This window comes from Pongo pygmaeus, chromosome 10 (genome assembly GCF_028885625.2).
Source record: "Pongo pygmaeus isolate AG05252 chromosome 10, NHGRI_mPonPyg2-v2.0_pri, whole genome shotgun sequence".
NCBI lineage: Eukaryota > Metazoa > Chordata > Mammalia > Primates > Hominidae > Pongo > Pongo pygmaeus.
In genome coordinates, this window is record NC_072383.2 from 50456033 (window position 1) to 50467056 (window position 11024).

At 49.2% G+C, this 11024-nt stretch overlaps 1 protein-coding gene across 1 annotated transcript; it reads right to left on the minus strand.

Annotated features, from left to right (window-relative positions):
- Positions 1-2704: 2704 nt before the first annotated feature.
- KRT4 (keratin 4) lies at positions 2705-10738 on the minus strand. Its single transcript, XM_054443343.2, has 9 exons — positions 9858-10738; positions 8020-8234; positions 7001-7061; positions 5614-5709; positions 4919-5083; positions 4446-4571; positions 3796-4016; positions 3515-3549; positions 2705-3404 (listed from the first exon to the last, which is right to left on the minus strand). Exons 1-9 carry the CDS (start codon positions 10581-10583, stop codon positions 3223-3225), a joined length of 1827 nt encoding a protein of 608 aa, XP_054299318.2. The 5' UTR covers positions 10584-10738; the 3' UTR covers positions 2705-3222.
- Between the last annotated feature and the right edge of the window lie 286 nt (positions 10739-11024).

The window sequence follows — 11024 nt, forward strand, 5'->3', positions numbered from 1 at the left end:
CACTAAACCCTGAACATCCACCCAAGACATGGGAGCAGCCATGCCTTATTCTGAGGTCCTCTGGTCTTAGAACACAAAGCCTGGCCCCCGTCAGTAAGTTAAACCAAAACCCCACAGTGGGATGTTAAATAAGCCCCTCTTTGCTATAACCTTCTGGGTTTACTAGCAACGAGGTAGGGAGACTTCGGAAGTATTGGTGAGAATTTTCTGGAACTGAGAGGGCTGAACCCAGAGCGGAGGGTCTTGGTGAGGTGGGAGGGATCTATGCAAACATAGCAGTTGTTCAGGAGCCGACAGGTGCCTGAGCCAAAGTGATGGTGGGGCTGCAGCCAGGGCTGGGAGCCAAGAGCTTGGGGAATGGAGTCAGGGCAGATGAGCCAAATAAACCAAGTTAGAGATTTGCCAACCTGCAGTTGGGCTCTTCAGATGTGAAAAGTGATTTCCGTATGCTTAGAGGTGAAGCACTTAAAAGAAAAGGGAGAGCATTTAAAAGAAAACAGGGCAGATAATGCAAGTCATGTCTCCCTGTTTCCTAAGCACTAGGAGCTGGCCAGAATCCAATTAGAAGGATCAGAGAGAAGGGTGGTGTCTATTATCTCAGCAGTATATTTACCCCAAATAATCCCATCTGACTAGCCAGCCAGCTTCAAACATATGAATCAAGGCCAGGATCCACTCTCCTGGACTGTTCTAGAAACAGAGACCAACATGAGGGCTTTTCCTCTTTTATGTAAAATAGCAGACATTTTTTTGAGACAGAGTCTTGCTCTGTCCCCAGGCTGGAGTGCAGTGGCGCGATCTCGGCTCACTGCAACCTCTGCCTCCTGGGATCAAGCGATTCTCCTGCCTCAGCCTCCTGAGTAGCTGGGATTATAGGCGCCTGCCACCACACCCGGCTAATTTTTGTATTTTTAGTAGAGACAGGGTTTCACCATGTTGGCCAGGATGGTCTCAATCTGTTGACCTCATGATCCACCCACCCTGGCCTCCCCAAATGCTGGGATTACAGGTGTGAGCCACCGCGCCCAGCCTAAGAGACTTTTTATATAAATAAGAAACACTGACACACTCACATAGCCGTGTGCCTGTGAATACAAACACATTTATTCTAAGATGCACATACACACGTATAATCTACGGCCTGACCTTGCAGTGTAAATCACTGAGTTCAACCAAAGAGATGCTGAGAGGCACAAAGGCCTGCTCAGGCTGGCTGCTCCCACACTCAGGGGGCATGGAAAATGCTTTAACCTGCCCCTTGCCTCTCTGTGAGGCCCAACACAACATGCAACCTGCTGGTGGGTGAACCTGAGAAGCTCCACCCCTACTTCCAACCCTTAAGTCCTCCTCCCCACTCCCAGAAACTCAAAAAAAAAAAGAGCCCATCTGCATTTTGCCGGGGGAGGAGTGCAGCCCTTGGAAGAAGTCCAAGCCGCCAAATGCAGCTGCAGAGACTTCCTGTTCTGACACATGGGGCTCAATAAGCCCTAAGACAATGGTGACATTCGGGCCAGGCTGGTGAAGGACAGAGCCCAGGTTGCTCCTGGCAAAGTGCCCTGCCCAGAGAGCACAAGCCCCTGAGATTAACCCTTTGCTACTCTGTCCCCGCTTTCCCAAAGGCAGAACAACCCTGAGCCTACCTTGGATCTGCACGAGAGTCCCATGGGCAGGGACTGGTCTTGGGCAAACCATGTGCCTTTCTGCCTGAACACCATGAGGCCCCATGGACACAGGGCTGGAGGAACTGGAGTCTGAATGAACTCTGTGGCAGTCAAGGGTGGGAGGCACAGTTGGGTGGCCAAGGCAGAGAGTGCATTCTGCATCTGCAGCAAACTGATTCGGGTCAGACTGCAGAGCAGGAGCTGGGAAATCTTTGGAAAAGGGGAGACTGTGCTGCTCCAGGTACATGGAATTGGTCCAGTATAGAAAAGGGTGTCCTCAAAGGCTCTACCCAGACCCCCACCTCTGACTGTCCTCTCCCCACTTCTGTAATCAGACAGCTCCCTCCACTGCTGCTCCAGAAGACCTGCTCCACCTCCAACATTCTTCGCCACTCAGGGACAGCACCACAGACACAACCCCAGGCACCCCTGAGGAGCTGGGGAAGCGAGCAGCTCATGAAAACTCTAGGAGAATGACGCGCATGCATGCCTCCCTCCAACAACTGTGACCTTGTTGATTCTTGGAACAGGTTCCTGAAAGCCTTGTTGGGCCAGTGAGATTTAGCCCCATGCATGGAATTTCATGAAAATAGGGAGGCCTTGCTAGACACAGAGTATAAGCACTCTCATAAGCTCCATAACTTCTTGCTCTATATTCAGCAGAGACCCCTGACCTGCTTCTCTCACATCTATCAAATGCCCCCCACCTGCAGACTTAAACCCCTTCCCTCCAGGTTTATTCCAGGATCAGCATTGAAACAGTGCTACCCCAGGGTGCCCTACAATGGACAATGTGTGTATAATTGTTGGATGCCCCTTGAATCTGCACAACTGCCCTGTAGGCAACCTTCAGCCTCTGTACACTGTACTTCTCCCCCAGTAATTTGAGCAACTTAGAAGTAGAGACCTGAGAAACTAGTCGATGACCCAGATCTGTATAAACAGATCCTTCACACCCTCAAGTATCCACCTTCACCAAAATTATCTAGTTATACAGGATTCTAGAGACCTCTCCCCAGGGAACAAAGACCATTGCTCAGAATGAATGACAAAAGCATTTTATTGAAGATTCACCTGCAGATGGATAAAAGGGAATGAGAGGAGTAGAATGGGACACTAAGTGGTTCTCGTCCTAAGCTTGCAGGACCAGGTGCTGCCGGGTGATGGAGAAGTAGTTTGGTTCTGATGTAGATGGATAATACAGGATCTAGTGGGAGATGGTGTTGGGCTGGGAAGGGACATATGTGACCCCATTAATTCTGGAGATGACACTCCTGGTCATTTTCTTCTCTGTCCATGGGAGGTAAGCGGCCAGCTGACATCCCTCCCATTCCAGGTGGGTCACCAGGCCCAAATCAAGAAGTAGCTACCAAACTCCAAGAGGCAGAGTCCCTGTCCCAGCACAGAAGATCATCCTGGGGCAGAAAGAGCCCATGGGATAGTGGAGGGGACACTAGTAAGACGAGCCCCAGAGAGGAGGACGGAGGTGAAGTGAAGGAAGCACAGAGACACCAGTGCTGGGCCCAGCTGGACACAGTGAGCTGCAGGGACCTCGTCTCCTCTATCGTCTCTTGTTCAGAGTGGTGGTAGAGATGATCTTGCTGCTGGAACTGCCAGAGACACTGCCACCAAACCCAAAGCCACTTCCAGAGCCGGAGCCAAAGCCACTACTGAGGCCAAACCCGGAGCCACTTCCTAATCCTCCGCTGATGCCTCCAGTGCTGGTGCTACCACTGACCACAGCTGCAGAAAAGATGCAAAAGACACAGTTATTCCAATGGTGCCAGCACCCCAAGGGTCTCAGCCAAGACCTGGGTGAATAAACAACTACAGCAGGCGCAGAAGGTACTTACAGATGCTCACGGCACTCTGGCATTCTCCAGACATTCTGTGGGGGAAAGAAAATGTGGTGAGCCTCAGGGAGCACAGAATTTCGTTCAATAAGCACATCTCACTCACCTCTCTTATCCTGGAGTAGCCTCTGAGTTTGAGGGCCCAGTGTGAACCTATTAGCTGAGCTGTCCTGGTTCGTAATGCACCGGCACAGCACTGACGCTTGCAGCCCGGCAGAGGCACAAGCTCATGGCCCTGGACCTCTCTGGCCCTCATGTTCATACCCTGCCTAACCCCTCACCTGTACTCCTCGCCCTCCAGCAGTTTGCGATAGGTGGCGATCTCGATGTCCAAGGCCAGCTTCACACTCATGAGCTCCTGGTACTCACGCAGCATTCGTGCCAGCTCCTCCTTGGCCTGCTGCAGGGCAGCCTCCAGCTCTACGCGCTTGCTGTGGGCATCTTTAAGGGCATTCTCACCACGCTGCTCTGCATCAGCCACGGATGCCTGAAGAGTCTGGCACTATTGACAAAGACATTAGATAGGTGGTCAGCAGTGCCCTGCCTTCAAGGCCTCTACACCTGTCCCCTCCCCTGGTCCAGCTTTCCTTGGATTAGGATATCAAGATTCTATCTGTTCTGCCCACTTTCCCTGATGCTTACACATCTCATTCACTCCAGCCATAGCCTACCAATGCCTCCACCAGACTGATTAAATAAAGATGAGCAAAAACCCATGAAGAAGAGCCAAGAAACCTATGCACAGGAGCGTCATGGTATGCCAACTAGAATATTGCTGAAAAAATCTTGGTATGCCTTGCACAAAGAGCTATGAATTCCCAGCAACAAGCTCAGGGTCTTCTGGCCCGATGCTTTATCTGCTTGTCCACTCTGGAGATGTCTGCCTGAGGCCCCTGGCCTTGTGCTCCATCTGGAAGGGAGTGACACCCACCTGCTTCTTGATGTTCTCGATCTCTGCCCGCAGCCTCTGGATCATCCTGTTGAGCTCTGCAATTTCACTCTTGGTGTTCTTCAGGTTGTCACCATGTTGGTCAACCGAGATCTGGAGCTGCTGGACCTAATACTCAAGAAGACACAGAGAACCAGGGGTCAGGGGCATCTGGGTAGGGTCCATTCTCAAGTGAACTCAATGAGAATTGCCACAGGTGGCAAGAATAACACCAAAAGTCAAGTAATTTCAAATCAGACCAGGACCAACAATGCCTGGGAGAGTCTGTTCATATCAGGTGGCAAGAATAACACCAAATGTCAAGTAGTTTCAAATCAGACCAGGACCAACGATGCCTGGGAGAGTCTGTTCATATCTGACTTCTGTTGGGCTTGAGCTGATGATCACCTGTTCACAGACATCAAAAGCAGAGCCCCAGAGCCAGCTCCATCTCCTGAGAGATCCATACCACCCACCTTGGTCTGGTACAGGGCTTCAGCCTCAGCCTTGCTCCTCTGGGCAATCTCCTCGTACTGGGCACGGACCTCAGCAATAATGCTGTCCAGGTCCAGGTTGCGGTTGTTGTCCATGGAGAGGACCACAGACGTGTCGCTGACATGGGTCTGCATCTGGGACAGCTCCTGCAGGGCAAATGTCTCACATCAGCCCCCCCCAGGAAAGCCTTCACTGACCTGATACAGGCTCAGATAGGAGCAGAGCTGGCATTCACAATGTGTAGGAAGGGGAGAGACAGGTAAAGTTATAAGTAGAAATCAAGTGGTTATGACAGTTCAGGATGGAAGAGCAATGCTTCTAGTCTTTACTGGTCCCCAGGAACCATAAGCCACTCTAATGCAGTGAGTGCCAGTGTGTTGGATGGAAGGGTAGGGAATGGATCCATTTTACCAGAAAAGATGCTAGACAGCAATGAATTCTATTCTAAGCACTCTTTAGATCTAATCACCCCTTCTAAGACCAAGACCACATCTGGTCCTAAGAATCTCCCAGTTGAATTTCCCACTTCAAACCTTTCTATGCATGACCTTGATGAGAACCCACTGCCCTAAAATAAGGGAGCTGGAGTCCTTTCAAAGAACTGTGAATCCCAACCAGCAGCATCACAGATGGGGGATTCCCTTTCCCTGAATGGAGGGGAGGATGGAGCCCTCACCGCATCATAGAGGACCTTCAGGAAGTTGATCTCGTCATTAAGACTGTCCACCTTGGCCTCCAACTCCACCTTGTTCATGTAGGCAGCATCCACGTCCTGCAGAGGAGGAAGGAGGATAAGAGATGAGGAGCAGGAATGCCAGTAGGGGGACGGGGCACTAAGTGACACCTACAGGTGTTCTCAGCAGCATTTAGGAAAGACTACTCAGCAGCACGTGAGCTGGTGGGGGACCAATTATTTTATATATTCTTCCCCTAGAGTCACCTGAAGACATGGAAGTTGATTATCCAAATAGGCTTTTCTAATAGTATGGAGATCTCTCAAAGAATTAAAAATAGAACTACTATTGGATCCAGCAATCCCACTGCTGGAATTCCACTCAAAGGAAAAGAAATCATTGTAACAAAAGGATACCTGCACTCATGTTTATGGCAGCACAATTCACAATAGCAAAGATATGGAATCAACCTAAGTGTCCATCAACAGATGATTGGATAAAGAAAATATGGTACATATACACAATAGAATACTACTCAACCATAAAAAGAGAATGAAATTATGTGTTTTTGCAGCAATGTGGATGGAACTGGAGGCCATTATCTTAAGTGAAATAACTCAGGCACAGAAAGACAAATACCACATGTCCTCACTTGTAAGTGGGAGCTAAATCATGTGTACACATGGACATAGAGCGTGGAATGATAGACAATGGAGACTTGAAAAAGGGAGGGGTGGGAGGGGGTGGATAGTGAGAAATTACTTATTGGATACAATGTATGTTATCCCAGCAACGGATACACTAAAAGCCCTGACTTCACCACAACACAAACTATCCATGTAACAAAATTACACTTGTACCCCACGAATTTATAAAAATAAAAATCCGGCTGGGTGCAGTGGCTCACACCTGTAACCCCAGCACTTTGGGAGGCTGAGGCAGGTGGATCACCTGAGGTCAGGAGTTCGAGACCAACCTGACCAACATGGAAAAACCCTGTCTCTATTAAAAATACAAAATTAGCCAGGCGTGGTGGTGCATGCCTGTAATCCCAGCTACTCGGGAGGCTGAGGCAGGAGAATCGCTTGAACCTGGGAGGTGGAGCTTGCGGTGGCCCAAGATTGAGCCATTGCACTGCAGCCTGGGCAACAAGAGTGAAACTCCATCTCAAAAAAAAAAAAAAAAAAAAAAGCAAATAGGCTTTCTTCCCAATCTTAATTACTTAGAACCTGGTTTGGTTGCCCACTTTCTTTGACTGTATAGATCTAGATAGTTCCAAGTGAAGCAGAGATGAGGCAGAGATGGACCAAACCCATGACTTCAGCCAAAGACCACTCCCCAAGGGAAGGGGCACCCTGAAGGCACTCCCTACCATCCTTCGTCTCTTACCTTCTTGAGGACCACAAAGTCATTCTCAGCTGCTGTGCGTTTGTTGATCTCCTCTTCATACCTGGGGGTGGGCACAGGGAGAAAAAGACAAAAGCCCACAGTGAGCTAGTGTTTCTCAGATCTCTGCTGCTTGTTTTCAAGCATTTCCAAACAAATTTGGAAATATCCACATAATTAGTTACATTTCCCGTATTCATACAGATATTCATTTAACCTACATTCATTGAATATAGGAAGTACCAGTTTAGGCCAGGGTTTATTCAGAGACATGAAAACCAAACTTTAAAGAGACTGTTTTCAATAGAAAACCCAGCAATTATGTAGTTGATTTAATGTCCATGAAAGGGCTGCCCTTTTGGCCATTTTGGCAGATTAAATTCTCAGCAATGTCATCAGCACACTCCATTTCCCTTTGTTTGGTGGGTGAGTGAATTGAGAGAGAGGGTTGGTATTTATTTTGTCAGTCCTATCCCATAGTGAGTTTAATGAGAGATGCTATGTATTCAGTGTTCACTCTGTGTCCTGAAATATGCCAAATGCTTTCTCTATTTCATTTAATTCAATTTAATTCTCACAACCCATAAGGTAGGAATATTGTCCCCATTTCAAAGATGAATAAAACTGAAGCTCAGAGAGGTTCAGCAACTTACTCAAGGTCACACAGCTAGTGAGGACTCAGTGTGCAAACCAGCTCCATCTGTCTCTACAGCCTGTATTCTTCTGACCATACTATACTGCTTTTCATCTGTTTGGGTTCTGATCTTGTTCGTATATGGCAGACCCAAATCCCTGAATCTATCATTAAATTTCCATTTGGAAGAACTTGTGGTTACTTGTGGTTACCAGACCCAGAACTCACCCTGTGAAAACGTGACTATGTGGATATAAGAAAACATACTAGAGGGCCTTCCTTGTCCCCTTCAGAGTCTGAGATTCTAAGCCACTGGAGAGAGCCCCAGGAGCCTGGGCATGGCTGGGCACATATGTCAGATGGCATCCCCACCTTCCTCCCCACGTACTTGGTCTTGAAGTCCTCCACGCTGTCCTGCATGGTCTTCAGCTCAGACTGCAGGCGCCCTTTGTCATTACCCAAGGTATCTAGCTGCTTCCTCAGGACACTGAGGTAGGTCTCAAAGAGGGGCTCAAGGTTTTTGCTGGAGGTGGTGGTCGTCTGCTGCTGGAGCAGGTTCCATTTGGTCTCCAGGACCTTATTCTGTTGCTCTAAGAACCGCACCTGTGTTGATAAAGGCACCAGCCAAGTGATGAGGGCCTGAAGTGTGGTAGGAGGGCCAGCCAAGGCAACACCAACCCAGTCAATCCCAGGGAACCACATGGCCCAAGAACCACCCAAGTAGGGCCACTATGTTGCATCTCCAGGGCACCGTTCACTTGGGTCGACATGATGGCCCCATCCTCGAGCCCATAGCACCAAGGGGGTCACATAGGTTGTGGAGAACAGAGCACAGCCAGAGAAGCAGGGCCTAACAGTGCAGCAAGAACAACTTCCTAGCCGCAGTCACCCAAAGTCCCAAAGAAGAACATTAAACTTCTATGAAATAACAAAATAAAATTAGGAGACATCACAATCTGGAGGCTCTTGCATTCAAAGTGATCCAGACCCAAGGCAAATGAAAGGTAAAGTCACTACAGACTTTTTAAATAAGCTTACTTATCAATGGACCTGGTGTGCCCCTGTGAACCTGTGAACAACTGAGTATAGATATTGAAAACCAGGGCCCTGTACACATTGTCTCACCTAAACTCCATTCTGCAAAGGACTTCCCTGAACTTTCCCTCCCTCTACGAAAAAATCTAGCCAGACAAACCAGGACAGCAGCTTAGCATGACATTTCCATGTTATAAGCCTCAGAATTGAAAGGAAAGCAGGTAAGGGAGACCAATCACATTTTGAACCCAAAAGGTAAAATGAGATGAGATGAGACAAGGATGCATCAAAGAGCCCTGAGTTCTTGCTGTCATATCTGCATGTCCTATAGTCACAGTAAAACCTCTTTAAGTTACTATGGGTTTATTCAAACCAGCAAGAAGAACAAATATGCACCTTATTCTACTCCAAGAGTGTTCATTCTTGCCCCATATGTTGAAGCTGCCTAAGACTTTGATACCTGGTGAACCAGGGCAACCTGGACCAAAGGGCGGCACTCATCCACCCAGTCATCAATCTTTGGACGACTTGGCTCTCTGGGGCTGCACTGCTCACTACCATCCATCATGCATGACCATAACTGAGCTTAAAGAACTTGAACTTCTAGACGTTGCATGAAAAAGGAAGTTGGACTACAAAAAGAAAAGAGACCTGTCTCCTTTCTTTGAACAGACCCAGACATGAGCAGTGTTGTCCAGTCACAGGAATGAAAAAGGTAAATTTCCAAGGCCCCAGCGAGACCTAGAATCTGCCACTGGAGCCAGTCCCTTTCTCATTTGCAAAATCAGCTTAGTTTTCTTCTGTTCTAAGAACAGAAGTGGCCACTGTTAAGTGATTAATGGAGTTAACTGCATTATATTCAAAACCAAAATCTGAGAAAAAGCAGAGAAATAATGAACCCTCTTTATAGCTGGGATGACTAAAGTCAGAAAAGCCAAATGATTTGTCCAGTATCCCACAGTCTGTCTAGGGAATTCCAAACACTTAACTGCCTTGAGCATCCCACCTTCCCACCAGCCACGGGACAAAAAGGAAGGCTCAAAGTCATGATGCTCCTTCAACAGCTGGAGAATTGGGGCCCAGGGACGTTCAGTGGTCTCCCCAGCACCTGTGGCAGGCTCAGGTCTGAGACTCCAGGACTCAGGACCCCTCTCTTCTAATTGCCCCTCTCCGGCCGAGGACACAGCTCACCTTGTCGATGAAGGAGGCAAACTTGTTGTTGAGGAGCTTGATCTGTTCTCGCTCTTCTGTCCGGACTTTCTGGATCTCAGGGTCAATCTCCACGTGGAGGGGGGTGAGCAAGCTCTGGTTGATGGTGACCTCCTGAATTCCCCCAGCGGGGCAGACAAGGAAGCCAGGGCCACCCTTACCACTGAAGGAGCCCCCAAATCCACCACCAAAGCCACCAGTGCTGAAACCAGCTCCAAAGCCGCCGGCACCAAAGCCACCAGCGCCAAGGCCTCCAGCACCCCCAAAGCAGGCGCCTTGTCGTGACCCAGCCACACTCATGGAGATGCTTTTCTTCCCCCCGAGGTTGTAGAGGCTTCTGCTGCCAAATCCCCCAGAAGAGCATCGGCCGGCACCTCCAGACATGGAGACTGAGCTGAAGGCACCTCTCTTGCCACTGCCTACAATGGCCGAGCCACAACTGAAGCTCCGGGGCCCGCCTCGGACACACTGCTGTCTGGCAATCATGGCTGCAGAGAGCGAGCTGGGAGCTATCAGAGAAGTGAGAGGGCCCAGGCCTGTGAGTGCTGGAGCCCTCAGCCTTGGTCTCTTATATGTCCTGGAGCAGCAGGGCTTGGTTGCAGGGGCATAAAGGGAAAAATCTGAAACATCTCTGGGCTTGGCCCTTGGCACAAGCCCATCCTTCCCGCACCTGTTGAGCCTGTCACTAAACACACCTACAGAAGTCATCTGGAGGGCACAGGTTACTGGATCCCATCACACTCCTCTCTGGGAGAACCTGAACCGGTGCCCCAGGGCCTCCTAATCAGAAGCCCCTGCCTGGGCCCAGCCCTCCAGGCCCACACCCACTGTACCTCCATCTCGCTAGGCTCACGGCACCTCCCTCCTCCAGAAAAGACACCCCATCACCCATCCTCTCACCCCACAGAATGTGGAGTTAGACAGCCTGAGTTTGAGTGCACAGCCTGCCACCTCCTAGCTCTGCAAACCGGAGCAAGTCACCCTCTGAGGCCCAGTTGCTTTCCCTGTAAATTGGAAGTAATACAAATATTTGCCTTGCCACTTCTCAGGATAGAGTGAGCTAGTGATTAATGGAGTGCTCTGCAAACTGTCAAAAGCCACATGTATATTTGTCATTCTTAGCATTCTTATTCCTCCACATGTACTTGG